At 40.0% G+C, this 25,081-nt stretch overlaps 1 protein-coding gene across 1 annotated transcript in view; it reads left to right on the forward strand.

The window, feature by feature from the left end:
- The first annotated feature begins 280 nt into the window (after positions 1-280).
- The window catches only part of Dsg4 (desmoglein 4), a 53,425-nt gene continuing 28,624 nt past the window's right edge, over positions 281-25,081 (forward strand). Inside the window, exons 1-2 of the mRNA XM_085833725.1 lie at positions 281-478; positions 21,942-22,004. Of these exons, the coding sequence (XP_085689851.1) occupies positions 281-478; positions 21,942-22,004 (261 nt within the window). The remainder of the gene's footprint in view (positions 479-21,941; positions 22,005-25,081) is intronic.

Consider the following 25,081-nt stretch of genomic DNA (forward strand, 5'->3'; position numbering starts at 1 on the left):
AAATGTAAATGAAGAAAATATCTTAAAAATTAACATTTAAAACAAAGGAAAGAAAAATTGGCTTTTGAATACATAAAATGGGCTTTTCCAGTCTGCGTGCTTCTGGATCAGAGCGTCTTCCGCAGCCCGGCCTTCACCATGAGCGTCCCGGCTGATATCAGCGTGGAAGACCAGGCCACTGAACTTCGAGCTTATCTGAAATCAAAGGGAGCTGAGCTCTCAGAATAGAACTCAGAAGGTGGTCTTCATGTAGATTTAGCTCAGATTATTGAACCCTGTGATGAAGGAAGATGATAAAGATGTTGAAAGTGTGATGAACAGGGTGGTGTCCCTCCTGTTGTTCCTGGAACCAGACAAGCAAGAAGCATTGATTGAAAGTCTGTGTGAAAAGCTGGTCAAGTTTCGGGAAGGCGAACACCCATCTCTGAGACTACAGTTGCTCAGCAACCTTTTCCATGGGATGGACAAGAATACTCCTGTGAGGTACACAGTGTACTGCAGACATCACAATGGAACTGGAAAAGGAAGCAACAATTACTTTTCCTTAATATCTCTTAATATCAATGGAATCAATTCCACAATAAAAAGACATAGACTAACAGACTGGCTACACAAACAGGACCCAACATTCTGCTGCTTACAGGAAACCCATCTCAGGGAAAAAGACAGACACTACCTCAGAGTGAAAGGCTAGAAAACAATTTTCCAAGCAAATGGTCTGAAGAAACAAGCTGGAGTAGCCATTCTAATATTGAATAAAATCAACTTCTAACCCAAAGTTATCAAAAAAGACAAGGAGGGACACTTCATGCTCATCAAAGGTAAAATCCTCCAAGAGGAACTCTCAATTCTGAATTTCTATGCTCCAAATGCAAGGGCAGCCACATTCATTAAAGAAACTTTAGTAAAGCTCAAAGCACAGATTGAACCTCACACAATAATAGTGGGAGACTTCAATACACCACTTTCATCAATGGACAGATCGTGGAAACAGAAACTAAACAGGGACGAAGTGGAACTAACAGAAGTTATGAAACAAATGGGCTTAACAGATATCTACAGAACATTTTATCCTAAAACAAAAGGATATACCTTCTTCTCAGCACCTCATGGGACCTTCTCCAAAACTGACCATATAATTGGTCACAAAACAGGCCTCAATAGATACAAAATTATTGAAATTGTCCCATGCATCCTATCAGACTACCATGGACTAAGGCTGATCTTCAATAACAACATAAAGAATGGAAAGCCAACATTCACGTGGAAACTGAACAACATTCTTCTCAATGATACCTTGGTCAAGGAAGGAATAAAGAAAGAAATTAAAGACTTTTTACAGTTTAATGAAAATGAAGCCACAACATTCCCAAACCTATGGGACACAATGAAAGCATTTCTAAGAGGGAAACTCATAGCTCTGAGTGCCTCCAAAAAGAAACTAGAGAGAGCACACACTAGCAGCTTGACAACACATCTAAATGCTCTAGAAAAAAAGGAAGAAAATTCACTCAAGAGGAGTAGACGGCAGGAAATAATCAAACTCAAGGGTGAAATCAACCAAGTGGAAACAAGAAGAACTATTCAAAGAATTAACCAAACAAGGAGTTGGTTCTTTGAGAAAATCAACAAGATAGATAAACCCTTAGCTAGACTCACTAGAGGGCACAGGAACAGCATCCTAATTAACAAATTCAGAAATGAAAAGGGAGACATAACAACAGATCCTGAAGAAATCCAAAACACCATTAGATTCTTCTACAAAAGGCTATACTCAACAAAACTGGAAAACTTGGACGAAATGGACAAATTTCTAGACAGATACCAGGTACCAAAGTTAAATCAGGATCAAGTTAACGATCTAAACAGTTCCATATCCCCTAAAGAAATAGAAGCAGTCATTAATAGTCTCCCAGCCAAAAAAAGCCCAGGACCAGATGGGTTTAGTGCAGAGTTCTATCAGACCTTCAAAGAAGATCTAGTTACAGTTCTGCACAAACTACTCCACAAAATAGAATTAGAAGGTGCTCTACCCAACTCATTCTATGAAGCCACAGTTACCCTGATAACTAAACCACAGAAAGATTCAACGAAGATAGAGAACTTCAGACCAATTTCCCTTATGAATATAGATGCAAAAATCCTCAATAAAATTCTCACTAACTGAATCCAAGAATACATTAAAGCAATCATCCATCCTGACCAAGTAGGTTTTATTCCAGGGATGCAGGGATGGTTTAATATACGGAAACCCATCAATGTAATCCATTATATAAACAAACTCAGAGACAAAAACCACATGATCATCTCGTTAGATGCAGAGAAAACATTTGACAAGATCCAACACCCATTCATGATAAAAGTCTTGGAAAGATCAGGAATTCAAGCCCCATACCTAAACATGATAAAAGCAATCTACAGCAAACCAGTAGCCAACATCAAAGTAAATGGTGAGAAGCTGGAAGAAATCCCACTAAAATCAGGGACTAGACAAGGCTGCCCACTTTCTCCCTACCTCTTCAACGTAGTACTTGAAGTCCTATGCTAGCAACTCGACAACAAAAGGAGATCAAGGGGATACAAATTGGAAAAGATGAAGTCAAAATATCACTTTTTGCAGATAATATGATAGTATATATAAGTGACCCTAAAAATTCCACCAGAGAACTCCTAAACCTGATAAACAGCTTCAGTGAAGTAGCCAGATATAAAATTAACTCAAACAAGTCAATGGCCTTTCTCTACACAAAGAATAAACAGACTGAGAAAGAAATTAGGGAACAACACCCTTCTCAATAGTCACAAATAATATAAAATATCTTGGTGTCACTCTAACTAAGGAAGTGGAAGATCTGTATGATAAGAACTTCAAGTCTCTGAAGAAAGAAATTAAAGAAGATCTCAGAAGATGGAAAGATCTCCCATGCTCATGGATTGGCAGGATCAACATTGTAAAAATGGCTATCTTGCCAAAAGCAATCTACAGATTCAATACAATCCTGATCAAAATTCCAACTCAATTCTTCAACGAACTAGAAAGAGCAATCTGTAAATTCATCTGGAATAACAAAAAACCTAGGAGAGCAAAAACTCTTCTCTGGTGGAATCATCATGCCTGACCTAAAGCTTTACTACAGAGCAATTGTGATAAAAACTGCATGGTACTGGTATAGTGACGGACAAGTAGACCAATGGAACAAAATTGAAGACCCAGAGATGAACCCACACACCTATGGTCACTTGATCTTTGACAAGGGAGCTAAAACCATCCACTGGAAGAAAGACAGCATTTTCAACAAATGGTGCTGGCACAACTGGTGGTTATCATGTAGAATAATGCGAATCAATCCATTCCTATCTCCTTGTACTAAGGTCAAATCTAAGTAGATCAAGGAACTTCACATAAAACCAGAGACACTGAAACTTATAGAGGAGAAAGTGAGGAAAAGCCTCGAAGATATGGGCACAGGGGAAAAATTCCAGAATAGAACAGCAATGGCTTGTGCTGTAAGATCAAGAATTGACAAATGGAACCTCATGAAACTGCAAAGCTTCTGCAAGGCAAAAGACACCGTCAATAAGACAAAAAGGCCACCAACAGATTGGGAAAGGATCTTTATCTATCCTAAATCAGTTAGGGGACTAATATCCAATATATATAAAGAACTCAAGAAGGTGGACTCCAGAAAATCAAATAACCCCATTAAAAATGGGGCTCAGAGCTAAACATAGAATTCACTTGAGGAATACCGAATGGCTGAGAAACACCTGAAAAAATGTTCAGCATCCTTAGTCATCAGAGAAATGCAAATCAAAACAACCCTGAGATTCCATCTCACACCAGTCAGAATGTCTAAGATCAAAAATTCAGGTGACAGCAGATGCTGGTGAGGATGTGGAGAAAGAGGAACACTCCTCCATTGTTGGTGGGATTGCAAGCTTGTACAACCACTCTGGAAATCAGTCTGGCGGTTCCTCAGAAAATTGGACATAGTACTACCGGAGGATCCAACAATACCTCTCCTGGGCATATATCCAGAAGATGTCCCAACCGGTAAGAAGGACACATGCTCTACTATGTTCATAGCAGCCTTATTTATAATAGCCAGAAGCTGGAAAGAACCCAGATGCCCCTCAACAGAGGAATGGATACAAAAAATGTGGTACATTTACACAATGGAGTACTACTCAGCTATTAAAAAGAATGAATTTATGAAATTCCTAGGCAAATGGTTGGGCCTGGAGGGCATCATCCTGAGTGAGGTAACACAATCATAAAAGAACTCAAATGATATGTACTCACTGATAAGTGGATATTAACCCAGAAACTTAGTATACCTGAGATGTAAGAGACAATTTGTAAAACACATGAAGCTGAAGAAGAACGAAGACCAAAGTGTGAACAGTTTGCCCCTTCTTAGAATTGGAAACAATCACCCATGGAAGGAGTTACAGAGACAGTTTGGAGTTGAGACAAAAGGATGGACCATCTAGAGACTGCCATATCCAGGGATCCATCCCATAATTAGCCTCCAAACGATGACACTATTGCATACACTAGCAAGTGTTTGCTGAAAGGACCCTGATATAGCTGTCTCCTGTGAGACTAGGCCGGGGCCTAGCAAACACATAAGTGGATGCTCACAGTCAGCTATTGGATGGATCACAGGGCCCCCAATGGAGGAGCTAGAGAAAGTATCCAAGGAGCTAAAGAGATCTGCAACCCTGTAGGTGCAACAACATTATGAACTAACCAGTACCGCGGAGCTCTTGACTCTAGCTGCATATGTATCAAAAGATGGCCTGGTAGGCCATCACTGGAAAGAGAGGCCCATTGGACACGCAAACTTTATATGCCCCAGTACAGGGGAAAACCAGGGCCAAAAATTGGGAATGGGTGGGTAGGGGAGTGGGGGGGAGGGTATGGAGGACTTATGGGATAGCATTGGAAATTTAATTGAGGAAAATACATAATAAAAAAATAATAATAAAAAAACAGGAAACAGGGACATCTTAATTTTCAAAAACTGGCCTCCCCACTCTAGATCATATTACTCTGTAGTAAAAAATAAATGAAAAGGGGTGCCTTGGTTTGCTTTCCATTTCTGTGATAAACACCAGAACCAAATGTAACTTGGGAAGGAAAACACATTCCATTGTTGAGGAAAGCCCAACCTGGAGGCAAAAAAAAAAAAAAAAAAAAAAAAAAAAAAAAAAAAAAAAAAGGATACATAAAATGGGGAATCATATCCTCATACACCACAAAAATTTTAAAATTTCGATGTCAAGGAACTCTCTGAGTATGGGAAGAGGGCATGTTTGTGGTTTTTTCTGCAAGATGCAGGAAGGCGCATGCTAGCTGCCATAGTGTTGAATGAGACATACTGATGCTGGGACGAAGAATGATGTTGATTGTGAGTTTGTAGAGTGTCCTGACAGTGATAATAGAGAAGCTATATTGGGTCTACATCCCTGATCCAACTTTTTTTTTAACATCCAACATTATAGGAAGGGCTAGTAGTTGTATTATGGTAAACAACAGTAAGTTGATGGATATGCCTGCTGGAGGAAAATTCACTATCAATAGAAAAATTAATTACTAAAGATTTAGAACTAATGTCTCCATATGCTTTTGTGGGAGGCTCAGCTACAGGTGCTTCTGCCCTAGTTTTGCAAAGGAAAAAAATTATTGAGCTTATTAGAACAGCAATAGATACAGAATAAAGAAAAGGAGCTAAGTACACAGCTCTCCACATTGTATACACATCACCCTTTTTTTTTCTGGATGTCTCTCTTAAGAGAGGACCTGATACTTGACAATATTACTGGATTAGGAAATGTCTCAGCCTGCTTCCTTTGTGCTGCATTAGGACACTCTCCATTGACAGCTGTCCCTTATCCCATTCTTTTTAATATGTCTGGTGCCAGTCCTAAGACTTTCCCAAATTTTTGAACTATCCTTATTCTTGATCCCTGAACAATAGCAATTTAAATTCTGCTATACTAGTCCCAATGTTAATTTGTGCGATCAAACTAGCTCACCTAGTCAGGATCTGATTGCCTCTGAAGAGTTTTGTTTTGTTTTGTTTTGTTTTGTTTTGTTCGTTTTGTTTTGTTGTATTAGTACCCTTACTAAAATTCTTTCCAAAAACATAAATAATTGCTGTGACTTCCCATGACCCTAGTTCCTCAGTTGACCTTGCTAACTCTAGCTGAGTATTTGAGCTGGAATACGCTCCCCCCAACCCCACCCCATATTAAAATAAAGGGAGCTGTTTTCCTCCCTGTAGTGGCCTGCATCTCCTTGGTAACCTCTGTTGTGACTGCCAGTTTGGCTGGAGGAACTTTGAGCCATTCTCTTCCACTGCTAACTTATCTCAATGATTTGCATTGGCAGTGGAAGCCTCTGTTGAGTCTTTAGCTTCTTTACAGAGTCAATGAACTTCCCTTGCTCAAGTTGCCTTAGAGAATCGATGAGCTGATTTGCTGACCACTGAGAACCGTCGCCCCCTTTCTGAAAGAATGTTGCTTCTATGTAAATGAATCAGGTATAGTGGAAACTCAAATCCAACAGTTAGATAAACTTAATTTGGAGCTCCAGAGAAAACAGTTTTTTCAGTCGCTGCTGATAATTGGTGGAAGTCCTCTATGTACACCCTCTTAATGCCCCTCCTTGAACCTTTAATAAGCATTTTATTATTAGTAAATTTGGGGCCTTTCATTTTTAACAAAATTACTGGTTTTATAAAACAGCAGATTGATTCCATGGCATCGAGACCTTTGCAAATTTATTATCATAGGCTTGATTTGGCTGACAGAGGCCTTGCCGAACCTGAGGTTAATAATTCTCCTTCAGGAGATGCATAGGATTCAGACCTGTGCATACTGGTTCTTGAAAAAATGAATCCAGCATGGGCTGCGAGGCTAAGCACCGCAGAGGAAGGTCTCACACACACCCCTCTGAATTCCCTGTGAGACAAATCTGGTTTGCAAGGAGGTTGGTATCTGGTTTTCAACCTTATCCTAAGGATTTTAGTAAGGCTCTGCCTCCCCTCCTCAGAAGATACCAAAAGCCATGACTTTGGGTCTCGAAGGTGCCCACAGGAGGAATCAGGTCAACCCCCCCCCCCCCCCGCTGGTTAACGCCCACTCATCCAAGGATGAGATGATTATTGATCACCCCAGTTCCATAGGGCCTTAGTGAAAATAATTAAATGGGAGGAGATGCTGGGAGCCATGGCATTGTGGAAATTTTCTACCTTACATAAACAATCCTGAGAGAACATTCGTGGTCATAACAGTAAGAATGTTTATGCGTAGAGAGGACTCTGACCATTGGTTCCAGGATCTGAAGATTGCCACCTGACTTTCAGAGAACCTCCAGACTCTTCCCTTCTCCCTTGCAGCCTCCTCTTGCTTATGCTTATATTGCCACTCCTGATAAATTTTTTCAAAACTTGATCAGTATAATTTGACTTGCTCTCATTCTTCGTATTTCTTGTCCCTCTCACACTCTCTCTCTCCTGCCCTGGGTCCCTGCTGATTATCCCTGCAGGTCGAGGCAAGAGTGTGTGTGTGTGTGTGTGTGTGTGTGTGTGTGTGTGTGTGTCCCAGTGTTTTTCACTAGGATTGGCTCTATGAGCACTTTACTAACTGAGCCACTGAAGAAAATATGTCCCCCTCTCCCATCAACTACTGAACATATAAAAATCCTCTGGTTATGGGGACAGAGGGACTTGACTCAACAATCCCCCTTTCCATAACAAACTGTTGACAGGCTCAGTCTAGTCTAGATCTTGTCGATGTAATTACAGCTGTTGTGAGTTCATGAGTGCAATAGCTGTTATGTCTGGAAGTCATTGTTTTATGTCACACCCTAGCCCCTCCCCCCCAACTCCTCCATCTTTCCATCTCTTCCATGGTGTGGTGTTCCCTGAGCCTTGAAACAGGTACTCTGCTTATGGCTAAGAATCCACCAGTTCTATTCCCCGTCCTTGGACCAGTTATGAATCTCTGCAGTCACCACTGAACACTACTTCTCTGACCAAAAAGGAACACAGCACTAATCTTCAGATGGGAACATAGATACACAGCAGATTTTGTCTATTTCATATAACAATAACAGATTTTGCACTAGGGTCCTGTGACTTCCTGGCAACGGGCTTTTCATTGGATTTACTGTGCCACAAAAGTCCACACAGTCTGTGACGGTCCTGGCACTGCTCAGAAGTCTAGGACAGTCTCTTTCTTCTCTCCCATCTACTGCAGGGCTCTCCTATTTTCTGTGCAGCCAAGGATGATGTTGAGCTCCTGATCTTCTTTCTCCCACATCCAGCATGCTGGGTTTACAGGTGTGTCCATCATGCTAAGTTTCTATGGGCTGAGGATTGAACCCAGGGCGTCACACATGCTAGGCAAGCAATCTACCAACTACACTCTGACTCAAGACAGCCTCTTGAGTGTGTGCCACTGTAAAACCAAAACACAAGCTACATGCTACCAATATGCAATAGCATGAAGTAAATATTCTAGTTTCAAAGAGAGGAGGAGAGACACAGCAAGAAGAGACGGGACCAAAGCAGGAATGAAACACAGAATAGAAAATACCAAGTCTTTTATCTACTGATCCAGTATCTACTTGAATATCTGAGGCTCACGATGACAAAACTGGGGCTCCAAAGGGTGTGAGTAGTACCTGCCCTTCAGCTCTGCTTCCTATAGCAGTTAGCATCTGTTTAGAAGCATTTCCATTCTGTGCCTGCAGCTTTCATCTACAGCCATCCTTTCAGTGGGGCGTGGGGATGATGCTACTGTTCCATGCTTCTGCCAGCAGCTAAAGGAATTCTTTTGAGAGAAAAAAAATGTTTATGGGATCCAGAATGTGCTGTCTAATAAAATTGGGTGTTCTAGGTATCGCTCCAACTCAGTTTACTTCAAAGGGGTCTCAAGTAGAGTTGAAGAAGTATCTTGGAATATCTAAAAACCTTCATAAGGATGCCCTTCAGGACAAACTGTGTAATGTTCCATTTAGCTCAGAAGTAGGGTACAGATAGCCCTAAGGGGATTTCTTTCTCTGGGACAGTGGCACTCATTAAACATTACAGGACTCTGTGGGAAAAAAGCAAAGACTTTCCAGGAAAGAGCAGTGCAGCTGAGCAGCCACTGAGGAAACTCACCAATAATGCTTCTTATAGATGCTGCACAATGCTTCATATAGATGGTGGACAATGCTTCATATAGATTCTGGACAATGCCTCATATAGATGCTGGACAATGCCTCATATAGATGCTGGACAATGCCTCATATAGATGCTATACAATGCCTCATATAGATGGTGGGCAAACCCGCAATGTCGTCAGCACTGGCAGAAGCAGAAACACTCCCCTAAGCTAACTCTGGCAGTGCCTAGCAGCACTTTTCTGAGATCTCCACCCAGAAAAAGCACAAGTCTTGGTTTTGCTTCAGCAAAAAAGTTTGGTGTGCCAGAATAGAGCAGAATTCAGTAGAAGACTTTTTAACCGATTTATTTCAAAATGGGGGCTAACATCTGCAATGATGCATGTCAAACTATTCCTCCATCTTTGTTGTACTCAGGATGTATCTGAATTTTTGAACTGCCCCTTATTCTTGGAGCAAGCAGAGGTTATCCTTTACAAAGTAGAAATGAATTTTATGGTTCTCATCCACACATAGCGTTATTCCACCTTGACAATAAACACATTAATTCCTGTGTGCAACGTCTTCTGCAAGCTGGAGCTGAGACTTCATTGTCCTCAAAATGAGCTGCTTCCAATACAAATAAAAGGACAAAGATGAGCCTGGAAGAATTCAATTCAAGGGAGGCCTGGAGTCTGCTTCCCTGGGAAGACTGTCCTGTGAAGCCTGCAAGCTTCTCTCTCTGAAACAAGGACAAGGAACAAGGGACAAGATTCTCAGAAGACACATGATGTGCTTTATCTGTCAGTACAGTCAAGAACAGGTTAAAACCGAATAAAATCTCAGGTGAAAACTATCAGGAAGAAGATGCTATGAATGAGATAAAAAAAATAAGAAAGAAAACCTACATTTACTACTATCATTCAAAATATATCAATGTGTAGAAAATCAACATATCTATGCCCAGTGCCACAGATCTTAACAAATATAAAATATATTAAGGTTGGACATACTAGAAAGTTGAAAAGAATTACTGCTCAGGGGAGGATTCAATATCTCCTCATTTTGTTACATAAAAATATCTAATTTAATCTCCCAGAAAATAGAAGAAGAAATGTATAATTAAGAGTAATTAATTAACTCACTAGGAAAAAAAAAAAAGAGAGCAAATGAGTCCGACTGGTGGAACCAGATGTGAATGTCACTTAACCCTGCTGTCACCCTGGCATAGCATACTTAACTTCAGACAAGGATCTAATCTAACAACTGTCAACAGACTGGAATGCACAATTTGGAATAGGCTTTGAAAATATGAATACACTGTGACTGCTAGACAGCAAAACCTGATAATAATGATCGGGGAAAGCATTGGGGATTTTCAGTAAAAGATGGCAGAGCCAGTGCATTTCATCTTACCATGTTCCAGGACAACAAATAAAAGTAGCATGGAGAGTAAGAATGGAAAAAAAAAAAAATCCCTCTTCTCAAGGAATGTAAAACGGGTAACTAAGTTCTCTGAGCAAATGCACATACAACACAAAGACTCTCTCACAAATCTAATTAAGCCTACATTCAAACTAAGAATGAGTATGCCCGACTCTTTTTATTTTAAGTCAAATTCTTGTCGTTTACATTTTTATTTATATGTTTGTGAGTCTGCATGGGAGTGTATGAACAGTAGATCCTTACGTCATTGCTTATAGAGGCCAGTAGAGGGCGTAAATACAGTTACAGGAATATGTGGATCTCCAGGTATGCTATGTAGATGCACACATCCAAACTCCAGTCCCCCTGGTTTCTGAGCAAGCATTCTTAACTGCTCAACCACCTTTCCAGCCTATTCCAGTCTTTTGATAATGTCATCTAGAACTCCTTGAAGCCAGGTGTGATGGCTCACACCTACAATCTCAGCAGTAGGAAGTAAAAAGCAGGCATTTTCTACAAGTTCAAGGCTACCCTGGGGTATTTATCAAGTCTTTCGCCATCCAAAGCTACATGGTAAGATCTCACCTCAAAACAAAAACAAAGTACAAGCTCAAGGACCCTGAATTCTAAAAAAAAAAAAAAAAAAAAAAAAAAAAAAAAAAAAAAAAAAAAAAAAAAACATGCACAGAAATCTCATGTTTTAAGTAAGTATTATAAGTTGGGCTACATTTGTAGCCATCCTCAGTCATATGTAACCAGTGAGTATACTTGGTAGATCTACCAAACTCAGCCATATGCAACCAATGAATACACCTGGTAGAGATATTAAGTGTGCAGTTGTATTTCAGAACTGATTCCATGTGATTGCCGATATGCCTCCAAACCAGTACACTAAAACCTTCGTGAGGCTTCATGCTGATTGCCAACTTGATAGGTTTTTAAATCGCCCAAGAGAAAAGTCTCTAGGCACGTACTTGAGAAAAGATTACCTATGGCAAATTAATTGAGATTGCAAGAGCCACCATATCTATGGGGTTCTCCATTCCACAGGCTAGAGTCCAGGACTGGATATAAAAGAGAAAGACAGGTGAAAACAAGTATTCATCTCTCTGCTTCTGGATTGTGGATGAGATGTAATGAGCCACATCAAGTACCTGCTGTCGTGACTTCCTCCCTGTAATAGACAGTGTCCCCTCAACTGTAAGCTGAATTAAACCTTTCATCTCCTCAGCTGCTTCTTGCCACACATTTTGTCACAGCAATAAGAAAATAACTTACAAACTCCTAACCTCAAGGTGACAATGTCAGGAGTGGGACCTTCAAGAAATGACTAAGACATAGTCCAGAACTTCCATGAATGGAATTATTACTTCAATAAAGACAAGGTCAAAGAAGTTCATTGCCTCTTCCACAGTGAAACCAAACAGCAAGAAGGAGTCACCTATGGGACAGGAAACAAGCTTCAACACACAGAATCTGCCAGTGTTGTGGTCTTGGACCTCTAAGCTGTCAGAGATATAAGCAGCAAATCCCTGCAGTGCATAAGCTAACCAGAGTTTGATAGTTTGTTTTTAGCAATGTGAATGAACTGAGACAAGAATATAGTGTTCCCCGAAACTGACATTAATCCTCCGTAATACATGAGGAACTATAAAACTACCTGATAATGGAAACCTGGTTCCACATCATTGATTAGCATGGGAGGGAAGGGAGAAAGTCAAGCTCTTTAGGGATGTCATTTGTGCTTTTTTCTAAGTTGTGCATGTTTATAAATTAGCAGTAATGATGTCATCAACAAGATTGAATAAAGGGGAAAGGAAGCAATTCTTTCATATAAAGGTAAATGTTAATGGCTAATACTCCTCACCTCGATGAAAAGACATTAAATTACATTAGAAAAATGTCCTCATACTAGCAAGATGAATCAGTGTGTAAAGATACTAATTAGCCAAGCCTGGGGACCTAAGTTCAACACAGCAAGGACCATACAATAGAGACAGAAAAACTGAATCTACTCCCACAGGTTTTCCTGTGTCCCACATGTACACTGTAACACACACATACAGTAAATAAACAATCAGTATTTTAAATAAAAAATGTGGTTCTTATTTACATAGCATCCTCTTTATGTTGGTCATCCATAGAATAAGATAATGACTCTGAATCAATGGTTGTTTTAAAATGATTTTATCATATGTCATTTACTTTGTGTGTAGGCGTACAGGGGAGGCACACATATGCATGGTGTATTTGAGGAGGGCAGAAGGCAACTTCAAGAATGAGTTCTCATCTTGTACCATGCAGATCCTGAAGATGTGCTTTAGTTGCTCTGACAAATGCCACGACCAAGAGAAACGTGTGGAAGAGCGATTTTACTTAGGCTTGCAGTTACAGAGGGACACCTCCCTCTGGAGACAGGCATGTCAGTAGACAACCAGAGCAAGGATGAGAACAATCACATCCTTAAGCCCAGGGGTGAAGCACACAGAGCAAACTGGAAGTAGACTAAGGCTATGAACTCTCAAAGGCCACCCTAGTGGCATCATTCATCCAGCAAAGCTGTATCACCTCCCCAACCAGTGTCCTCATCTGAGGGCAAATGTTCAGATACCTGATCCCATGGGGGAGGGGGGGGACATTCTCATTCAATGCGCCACAAGATGAAACTCAACTTGTCAAGCTTGGTGGCAGGCACATATACCCATGAAGCTGTGTCACTGACCCATGAGTCAACGGGTCTTAACTCCAGCCAGCAAACCCAGAATTATCTGGGAAACATGGGACAAAGTAATTCTTTGTCTCATCCCAGATTCTAACTCAGTAGACCAGAGGCTGAGAAATTTGCAAGTTTTCCATATTACTCAAAAAATACAACTAAATTGCCATACCTACTTTTTTCTTATTCCTGGATTTCTTCCCCAAACTGAGTTGTTGAAATCCTATATTTGAGCTGTCCAGCTACAGAGATAATGTACCAAAGTTAAACAATATATCCAGTAAAGCTTTGCCAAAGGAAGGGCACAAGCAGCAGCCTTGAGCAAGCCAGAGTAACATCTAAGTGAATATAACACATGTGCCTCTGTCAATATCAGGAACTCAGAGGCACTTGCAAGGTAAATGTGTAGTGGCTATGTAAGCGGCAGACTTCAATCAACACAGAACCAGAAGCCAAGCTATCCTGTCCATATGTTTGGAACACATCTTACCCACAAAGAATATCAGCAGTGCACCTCAGTTAGAGGACATGCGCGATTTTAGGGTACAAACTAGCATCATCCTTATGGTATTAATGACTCTTCAGGAAACTAACATTTACCCTCCATGATTTCTAACACTTACTAAATAACCTGGTGGCTGGCCCCTGGTTGCCATACCTAAATTAGCTTTAATGAGGGCACAGGATGTTTATCTTCAGTGCTGTAGGTGACCCGTCAGACATGTTGTCACAACAGCTATACTGGGTCAGCACAAAGAAAAGCATATTTACACTTGCCCATCTCCCAGACTCAGGCTAACAACCATCTCTTTTCGGGCTTTAGTTCTAACACTACTGTAATATATTTGACAAACTAGTCCATGACCATAAATATTTCTAAATTTCTTTTCCTCTAACATCAGCTTTCAAAAGAAAAGTTGTCTGTAGATGGCTAAATACCGCTTTCTGGGAATCTTATACTATCATAAAATGAGGAAAAAAATATTCTCTTAACATTCTTGCCATAGTCTCTTGGCCTACATATGTTATCCTGTCCCTTTTTCCCCCAAAGGGAACTTATTCTGGGGAAAATCACAATAGAAGGTGTATCATGACTTGACAGACAAGTGTCCTGCTGTTGTAGACAACATGAGGACAATGCAAGGACACTGATCTAGCATATCCTCACAATCCAAGGGGCATTTCTTTTCTGAGAAAACACTGCTAGCTCCATAGCAGATATACATATAGTAGAGGACTCACTAAAATAACATTCTGCTCATAAGAACTTCTAAACTCAACAGTTTCGTAAGTTCTGATGTATGGAGAGGTCATTTTTAAGTGGTATCATCAGCCACCAATTATTTTTACCCTCACACATGCAGAAATGCTGAAAAACGGCTGGTATTTACAAATCAGTACTGGCTCTGACGTGGGGGTGGAATTATTACCTATCTTTGGCAGGTCTGAGCTATCACTGAAACAAAGGTCACAGGGAAGGAAGAGAAGAGAGATTGGATTCTAAGACCTCTGCTTAACCTCAAGCACTAATATTTCATGCTCTGCTCCTACAGTGCCTGAAGTCCTCAGGAGAAAAAGATTAGCTGATCGTTCTCCACCTGGGGTGAGAGCCACGGCCACACATCTTTCAAGACTGCCTGCCATTGGGAATCTGACCTCGGAAAGTGTTCCTGTGGTTCCTAAGGGATCTGATTAGTTTCCCAAAGAGAGTGTGCTATAAAATGAGCAAATCTGAACTCTGACTCGTATTTGGTTTGTATTTTTCTAGATGACAACCCCCACCCATGATGGCATTAGCCAGAGTCCCTCATCAGAAACTACACCAGTGGATTCATCCATTCGTCTACTTTCAGATTCCAAACTTAATAATAATAATAATAATAATAATAATAATAATAATAATAATAATAATAATCTCTCTTCTTTTTACAGTACTTCATCTTTGGTATTTTGTCCTAGCAACAACAATAACAAAAGACTAATATGCTAGATTTTAGAAAATGCTACACTCAAGAGTTACAAATGTAGAAACACAATAAAATAATCTTGTACTTACTTTCTGTTGCTTGTTTTTTTAAATCTATTCAATGAATTGCATTTGTGAAGAAAGAAAACCTCACCTATCTTTTAGAAAAAGAAAACATGTCGGATATGTCCATCTATCAGACATGTAAACAATAACAAAAAATTAAATAATGTATCATTGTGACACAAAAATGCTGGCTACTTTAATTCTTTCAGAACAATCGAATTACCCAAATTCAAGATTGCCTGAATAAAAAGATAAAACTACTACATTAGCTGGCTACACCATGGAAATTCGGACAACACACATTAGCAAGACACAGCAGCTTAGCACACCTTGGGCTCTTTTTGAAGAAATCACAAATAGAAAATCATCACTGTAGCCCCTGGCTGCTGGTTTCTCTCTGTTCCCGAAGGTTTGTTTGCTTGTTTTGGTTTTGGGGGGTGGGGATTGGAGTGGGGTTGTTTGTATGTTTGCTTGATGCTCTGGCTGACCCATGGGACATAGCCAAGAGTTCACCTCAAAATTCTTCTTGACACCTCACATTCTGTAGTAGCATCAAAATGCATCAGAAGCGCTGTGATTTCTTATGGCAATCAAGTCTTTCACAGCCTGACAAGATTGTTCAGCAGGTAAAGTGCTTGCCACCAAGCCTGATCTCCGGGGTTTGAAAACTAGAATCCTAGGACTGACATGGTAGAACGGCCGACCTGATTCCCTCAGGCTGTCTTCTGAGCTCCACGTTTGTTCCATGGCACACGCATACAATTAATATAAAAAAATAATTTAAAGACATAAGTCTCCTTGTTTATTTTTATTTGCTGCCCACAGAGCACAATAGTTGAATACTGAAATTTCTAAATATGTTCCAACAACCTCTGATATTCCCTTTATGAAAAAACCAAAAAAGGTTGTATATATTAAGCCTACAAGTCCATTAAATTGAGACAGTCTAATTCTCCTGGGCTTCTAGGATTCAAATTTTAAGCAGCTTTACATGTTAAGTTTCTGAGATACAAACCATCTGCACACATGTTGACAAAATGTCTGTAAGGTTAGAAACACACACTGGATCAATAACCAAGGGACATTCCACATGCAGCACACTAACACAAATTCTCACTATCTTGCTTATTCTAAGGTAACTTTGTGAATCACAGGCAAATGCTATTTGTACTGCTGGTCTAGACAATCTATGCCAAATACCACACCAACTCAAATGCCTGTTCTGCCATTAAACCCCCTGAATAAACTGGAGCTGATCTCAAGCTGACTTTTGTCCTCCCAATTGTGTGTTGAGACAGTACAGTTAGTGCTTAGGTTAGAAATCCATTTTTAAGGGTTTATTCACCATAGCACCTACCTTCAAATAACTTGGGACTATCTCAAGAAGCATTTTAAAACTGATACTAAACATGCTTTATTTGTTCACTTTACATAACTTTAAATTAGGCAGATAGTCTAAAATTAAAGCTTCACTCTGATAGGTGTCTTCAAATCTTTATAATGATTTATTTTTTCCACTATGTGAACAAAACTCCCTTCTGTCTTTCTTAAGAGCATTCCAAACGTATAATTAATTTCTCTTCATTTGGGCATACCACACGAGTCTTCTAACTGCCTATGCTCTACCTTATGCCTCTGAAGATGCTAAGCCAAGTTTCTCAAGGACCAAGCACTTTTGGAAATACTCCATTAGTGTAGTCTGCCTAGTCTCTGCATTACAGTGACAAGGGACAAAAGGTGTAATTTCCCTTTGAAATTTTCCAGTCAGGGTGGATTAGCAATTAGAGAAGATTTAGTTACATTTTCTTTCTACACTTGTTGGTGTGGCTGTCAAACTTCATTTTTCCACTGTAGAGTGGAGACTCTACACTCCATTCAAGGTGTGCCTTCACAAAGAAAAAGAAGTTAGAAGACAAAAACAACCATCAAAATTATCTGGATAATATTTTGGTTTTTGTTTACTCCTAAATAATCTAGTTTCTACATTCAGCTTCTTAATAAATATGTATGAAGATTTAAAACACACCCCTCATTTCTGTTATTTACTCTACTTAATTACTTGGCTTGAAATTGTCACCAATTTCTCATTCAAATTCCATGAGCAATAAGAAAACACAGTCCCATTGTATCATAGAGGTTTGTTTCTGAACGGAACACGCCAGTACTGGTTAAATCAGACTCTCTTCACCGTAAATGCCTATTCCAGGACATCTTTAAAATTGAAATTGCTTTTCAACCACAGGACTTCTTAAGTGGAAAGCGAAACTCACCAAAATGAAGAGACTTTTTAGCACTCATTTTTCCTCTCAGTGTCAGGCCTGGTGCCTTCTCAAAATGTCCTTTGCTAAAGGTTCCACTGCTTGAAGGTACTTGTATAGTGGACATGAGTGTGTGTGTGTGTGTGTGTGTGTGTGTGTGTGTGTGTGTGTGTGTCTGAATGTTTTTTGTGTGTGTGAGTGAGAATGTATGTGTGTTTCTTGTGAGAGAGAGGCTGTGTGTGTGTGTGTTGTTGGTCTATGTAATTTTGCTTTTACAATGTTGGCAGTCAGAAGGAGCCTTCTAATTTTATTCGCCATGATGATAGGCCCTAGTGTTTTAATTATTTTTCATGTCGTGAGTAATTTACTATTCATTGGGTATCTTCCCTATAAATCTTGCCCTCACTCTGTAAGATTTTTCTTTGGTGTCCAACAAAGGGTTTCATTGCAATAAGAATCAAGGTGTGGCTAAGTTCTTACCCAGAGCCCAACAATGCCAGCCTTCCAGGCCAGCCCAGGAGTTTGGGGTGGAGAAACAGAGTCATTATAGAATATCTTCATCCCTGTGCCCAGGGAGCCCCACAGTTATCATCCATGCCCTCCCGACAGAACATCTCCTAGTACATCCTGCTTCAAGGACTAATCTGGGATCTGGAAGACTGGGACTAGAACTGATTCTTACTGGGGTTCAAGGCCAAGAGAGACTCAAAGCAATGGACTGGCTTCTTTTCAGAAATATTTGCCTTCTGATCTTATTTATGGTAAGTGGAAAATTGAGGTCTGGGAAGAAAAGGTCCAGCTCTTGTCTTTTCTGTCTACCTTCAGCTTTCTACATGGACTTTCTTATTTTTAATCTGCTTTTTACAAAGATCTAGCAAAGATCTCCATCTCTGTAGGTTCCCAAGACCTCTCTGTTGCATGAGGGACTAACTGGGATGAAGAACAAGAGAGAGAGAGAGAGAGAGAGAGAGAGAGAGAGAGAGAGAGAGAGAGAGAGAGAGAGAGAGAGAGAGAGAGAGAGAGAGAGACTAAATTAGGTTGACCTCAGCATGACATCAAACCAGTTAACACTAAGGAATTTCTAAACTCCATGATAGACCAAAAAAAAAAAATCCACTTCTTTTTTATTTATACTTAAATTAGACAGGTTGTTATGCAAATTCCAAGGGCTTGAAATCTGAAAGGAGCAAAAGTTGATCAAGCCCAATTCTGATAAACAGTTACTTCCCTGTGAGTTTCTTACTAAGAAGAGGACTGTCAACTGTGTCAAAATTATGTTGCAACTGCTTATGAAATATTTAAGTCACATTAAAAAAGCATCCCTATAGGCCAGGAAGGAAGCATTTAAATGGTCTGTTTATTTAAAGTAAGCACTTGTGTCTTGGATATAGAATTACTTCTGTCCCACTCTGCAGAGGCCCAGGTGTGGATCGCTTCCCACCACATAAACACAGCCAGCATCTTGTATTCTTGAAAGAAGACAGCTACTTCTAATCCTATGTCTGTGGGGAAAGCCAAGCTCAGGATGAACAAGGAGTCAAACCATTTCCAATTAGAAAATTTTGTTTGAAGAAACAATTAAAACAGTTTAGACGGGATCAAATTTAAGTCAACTGATGATCAAATGACAGAGCAAATAAGTCAAAGTGCATCTTACAAATAAGATAAAGATAAGGAGAGGAAGGCATTTCTTTTTTCAAAGAAAATCAAATAACTGGTTGTCTATCCATATCTGAGAAATGCACGTGTGTGCCAACAAAAACTTGAAAAATGACACCCTTGCCAACTCAGGCAAGGTACATTATCCTGGTTCATCAGAACATTATTCTTAATAGTTCTATCAGCCAGACCAAGAGATGCAGCCAGGCATGGTAGTCAGGCAGGGCTGGGAGGATGGGAACACAGCGCTGGCCAGTTGGCACAGTAAGTTCATTCCGGAACTTACATTGTAAGGGGCTACAAATGTGGTACAGGTACTAACACTGCCCAAGAGCACACAGTCTAAGCTTGAAATGGAACATGGGAACAGTGGAAGAACAGTCCATTCTCCATTTAAGAGACAGATTACTAAAACATTTCTTTAAAAAAAAAAATAGAAAATGCCAAGTACCAGTGCAGTGCCCTATTACAATGGCCAGTTTAAACAAAAGAATCATTTAAAAAGGGGGAGCTGAAAGAAAATTCTAGAAGCTACTGGGTACTCCATAGCTAGTGTCAACTGTCAGTATGCTCCACTTGCTGGGCTTTTGTGGGCTATTTTCATGTTTTCACTGTGGTATGCCTTTGGGGGTAGGCACAGAAAACTATACCTCTCAAGATTTTAGACACACTCAGTCTGACTGATGGCTTTCTGCACAGGAAGGTTTAACAATAACATTGTTTAATTGAAGAGTTCATTTCTTTGATCTGGAATGATCTGGAATCATAATTTAGGCTCTCAGGATCTCCCTTGGGTAGTGCTAATGTATTTTCCCATCTTAATGTTAATGGTTACTGATGCTTAATTGTTTTTCAGTTCTCACTGAAACTGAAGTTTTTGTTTTAGCCCTTCATGGTAACTGTTTAAGATGTACACTCATCAACATTTGCAACAGCTTTCCTTAAGATACCAGTTGTTAATGTCTGCAAATGGGGAGTAAAGATGTCTAGCATATATCAAGACCAAAATGAGGAGAATCTATATAATACTGTGTGAAAATGCATGTTCTTCCTACTTTAGTCTGCTGTCATTGAACTCCGTCCTTTTTCCCATTAACTAAATCAAAGCCTGTCTAGGACATGATTTCAGCTTACTCTAATGGGGCGTGGCAACTTCTCAGGGTTACTGATTTTATGTCAGCTAGTTCTCAACCACAAGAAGTACTTAGGACAAGGTTTTGAGAGTCAGCCAATTAAAAGTACCCAAACTTGAAAGTTTCAGTGGGGCGTTTCCTTCCATCACAAAGTGCCTTACTATCTCTCACCTATGGATACTCATCATGTTCTTCTGACATAAGCCAATGAGGAACAATTGGCAGTCACCGAGACTCAGCTGTCCCAAGTTTGAGTCATGGTTCCCTTCAAAGAGGCTGTGTAGCTTTGGGAAAGCAAGCTGTTCTTCCAGGGCTTTATTGTGCCTTGTGGAAACTGTGCACTTAGACATGATGTCACTAAGTTGCTTCCACAATAGAAACTCTGGACTCCTCTAATTACTACCACTAACAACTTATCCAATAGAAGTTCATGCTTGGCTGTGGAATTTGGTTTTCACAAAATTTGCCTGGAGAATCGAAAGAGGTGGGCAACGTTGTAGGCTGTATAAATTTTATTAGGCAGGAATCACCAGAGGCTGAACAGTTATTAGACAAATGAGACCTATATTTTATAGAGTTAATACGAATATAAAAAGCAGTCATTGATCAGATAAGAATTTTTACCGACACATGTTGACCAAGCATTCTACAAATGGTATGTAAACATTCCAATCAAACACCCTGGTTCTTGGAAAGTAAAATATGTAGATGATGAAGAAAATGATATTATCTCACCCTAAGCTGAAAATAGGCATTAAAATTTAAGAGCATGCTTAGAACTAACCTAGCCTCATTAACTTAGTCCTCACAGTAAACAACATTACTTTGACACATAGAATGCAATTGGTCTTTTAAAAATTGGCAAACAAATTATCAGAAATTTAATGACGGGTGAAAAACACATTGTCTGATGTTCCCTTTGTGCTAAAGTAGAGAAAGCGTTAAATGATTGGCTTTTGGCTGACTGTTACAGAAGCTATGGTGTCCTCATCACATGGTAGACTGTTGAAACTAAGTCTGCCTTATTTTGGTAGTGGTGGTGGTAGTGATGGTATAAGGGGCTAAAGACTTATTGTAGTACAATATTTTATAAGACAACTGGGCAATTTTGTATCTTCACCTTCAAATTGTTGCATATTTTATGGCAGGAATCTTACATAAGAATAAATTTTCTATCCTAACAAATAACTAGTATTGCAACCATACTATAATCACTAACTTTAGCACATCTTTTTTCAATAATCTTTACCTAGAGAGAGAGTTGCAGAATAAAAATTCTGTCCTAATCCTTTGGACACAGTGGCTAGCCAGCCCATCTGAATCAGTGAATTCCATGCCCCTCGAAATATTCATAAAACAACAAACTCAGTGCCAGAAGGAGCACATGTGAGAAACAAATTCCAGACCTCTGACCTCCAGCCTCCAAACACATGAATACACTATGTGTGCACACACACATACACATGAACACACAACACAGATAGACAGAGATAAATACAAAACCCAGATAGACAAAGATACAAACACACAGACACACTCACAATATTAAATAGCTTTTTAGACTAAATTATGGTATTTTTTTGCTTCTTTTGGGTTTTTTGTTTGTTTGTTTGTGGTTTTGGTAGTGGTAAGTTTTTTGTTCTTTGTTGTTGGTGGTGGTGGTGGTGGTTGGTTGGTTGGTTGGTTGGTTGGCTTGGTTTTTTTTTTTTTTTTTCGAGATATGGTTTATTTGTGTAGCCTTGGCTATCCTGGAACTAGCTCTGTAGATCACACTGGCCTCAAACTCACCGAGCTCCACCTGCCTCTACCCTCCTGAATGCAGGGATTAAAGCCTTGCACCAAAATTGCCTGCTTTTTTATTTTTACAAGACACTTGTCTTCCTTTAAGAACATCCTGCATCCTAAATACGTAGTTTTAGGGTTTCTTGCTAAAGCCTAAGACCCAGGGAAAAGTTCTTTGAGATGCAGTTGGACCATTGACTAGGCTGTGGACACGTTTCCTCACTGCTCCTAATGCTGCTGCAGCTGGAATTCCCCACTGACGTAGACCAGCTCTGATGATAGGCTGTGAGACAGGAGTGACCAGCATAAAGCCCTGGAACATTACTTGCATGAGAAATGTTTGCCCTTCCTTTCTACATAGAAAATTACATGGCTTACAAACAAAAAGGCCAGTGCTTGGTATACCTTCAATTACAAACAAAAGTAGTATAATTAGGCTTGAACTTGGCATCTCTACCATAAGCCTAGGAATATGGTAACTGCTTTACTCAATAATTTTTATGAGCATTATTTGAGGAAGAACTGCTCATTAATAAGCTGGTCCTGGACGACTTCAAAATTGACTTCAAAAAGACAAGTCATTAAGAGGATGGGAAGAGCCTTATTCAGTAGCTCTTACTTTAAATATAAATATAAGATACAGAATATAAGGGACTAATGTATTTTAACATTGCAATGAGTGCAGAATATACTGCTGATGTAAAATTACCAAGTTAGTCTGGGGAAAATATTGAAAGAAAATGTAAGACCCAGAAAAATTTCTGATATTTGGTAAAAGTAGATAGGAATGGAATATTGTATATCTTACTCTTCCTTTGAAAGTTAACATCAGAATTTGCTCTGCAGGCAAAGGACATTGCCTGTTGTTTATTTTGTCAATGAAACACGTTTAGTGAATGACTAGATTCAGTTTCTAACATGGATCCTAGTCCATTCCATTAGCACATTTCTCACAACCCCACTGATAGGCAGCTTTTATACAGACACTGGATTTCACATGAGCTTGGATGCCTTAAACCGAGATGAGGAGGAGTAGGGTCAGCAGAGTGTGGTCTGCCGTGGTCACCTTACATTGATCACCTTGATATTCTGTTACCTTACAGCAACAAACTTACTGCTAACAGTGTTATTTCATGATAGTCTGAAAAGTAAATGCATTGCAATGAGAGAGAGACAGAGATGGAGAGACAGAGACAGAGAGAGAGGAGCTTATCATTTAGACTATCTAAGACTGAATTCAATTCTTTAAGACCAAAATTCTTTTGGTTGCACTAAAATCTACTCCCGCCACACTTGGGAGATAATTCCAACCCTGGACATGCTTCTGTTATGGTGTCTGATACATTCCAGTATCTGTTCTTGTTCTTTGTTGCCCCCTTTGGCCTTCCTTTTCACTGTGTTCTCACAAAATAGCACAGATATATGGCAGACAGCATCTCATTATCTAAACTAAGTCTCCTTCCAAAAGTACAGTGAGCTATAAAACAAGGGCACCCAGAGAAGAAGGGTAGAAGATGACAAGCAGCCTCAGCCTGAGACCTACAGAAACAAACCCAGTTAGGAAGCCCACATCTCTCCAAGTTATTTTGCTCCTTCGACAGCAGGTGCCTCTAATTCCCTTCTCTAGTCTACCACCCCGAGAACTGGTTAAACCAGTTCCCTTGTACGTGGGAGTCCTTAGGCAGGCTTTCCAGTCAAGCCACATCAGAGGAGAATGCCTGGCCCACATGTGTTCTAAAAGGGTGACTTTCCCAGGCAAGGGGTTTCTCCAGCTGTCCAGGAGCCCATAGCTATAGCTCACAGCTTGCCCTCCATGCAGCTCTGCTACTTGGCACAGCTTAGTGAGCACTCTCCTCTACTGTTTCTTCTAAGGCATCCATTCCCAGATGTTTTCCTGCTAGGTCCATAGTCCCACATGCTGGGCTCTTTCAAGGAGGCCTGAGCCTCAAGGGATTAGGATTCAGAGGGAGAGAGGTTGGCCACTTTATTCATCAATAAAGCTAACTGAACATAGATCCCAAGGGTACCACACAGACCTCCATCAGACACAACATGAATTGTTGCCAGATAAGACATCTACCCAGAGATCTGGCACTGTAGGTGCCCTGGCTTTATAAAGGTCAGTGGGAGAGGAGGGTTGTTAAGGTTATATTTAAGGATCATTGAGGCTGCCCTGAAGGCTGATCATTCAGCAGTTGAGCTGGGCTCTGTGAAGAGGACAAGAGGTACTTATCTCTTTGAAATAAATTCCACATCTGGCTAGTGTGGCAAATTTCAGTTCTTTTGATTACCCAGTACTTTTGTGTATATAGGAACACCACACGCGCACTCTCCAATGCAAAGAGCCTCTTTCCTTTTCCCTTCCTCCTCACAGATGTGCCTAGCATCTGCTATACCTGTGCTTTCCACACCTGGACTCTATCTAGATGAAGATCTATTTTGATCTGAAACAAGAAGAGCTAGGGGACTGCCTAAGGTCACCTACCAGCACAGGAAAAAATTCTGCTCATCTGTCTCTAACTCATAGAAATTTGTCTTTGACTACAGTGCTTTGTGCCAGGTTGGATCACAATTTAAGGTATGACTGCCACTATGGGCTATCAGTTCTTTACCTTTAAATCTATATTGATTTAAGAGACTGGACAGTGGCTTGGTTGCAATCATAAGAATATTCAGCAAGGTATTTTGATGAAGTACGCAGTCATGTCAAATGGTCTAAGTGCAAAAATACTTTAAGATAATGTCTTCTAGATCCTCAGCTTTTGTGCACATGTACATACACATATACATTAGGAAAACATATATGCATACACACCTTTTCCTCAAGTCAACATACCCCTCTTTTTAAAAAAAGTCACACCATTCACCCTTAGCAAACAGAAGGATGCACAACAGGGCATTGTGAAATTATCTGAGAAA

The sequence above is a fragment of the Mus caroli genome, unplaced genomic scaffold, assembly GCF_978045245.1.
Source record: "Mus caroli unplaced genomic scaffold, Mus_caroli_1 scaffold_19, whole genome shotgun sequence".
Lineage (NCBI taxonomy): Eukaryota > Metazoa > Chordata > Mammalia > Rodentia > Muridae > Mus > Mus caroli.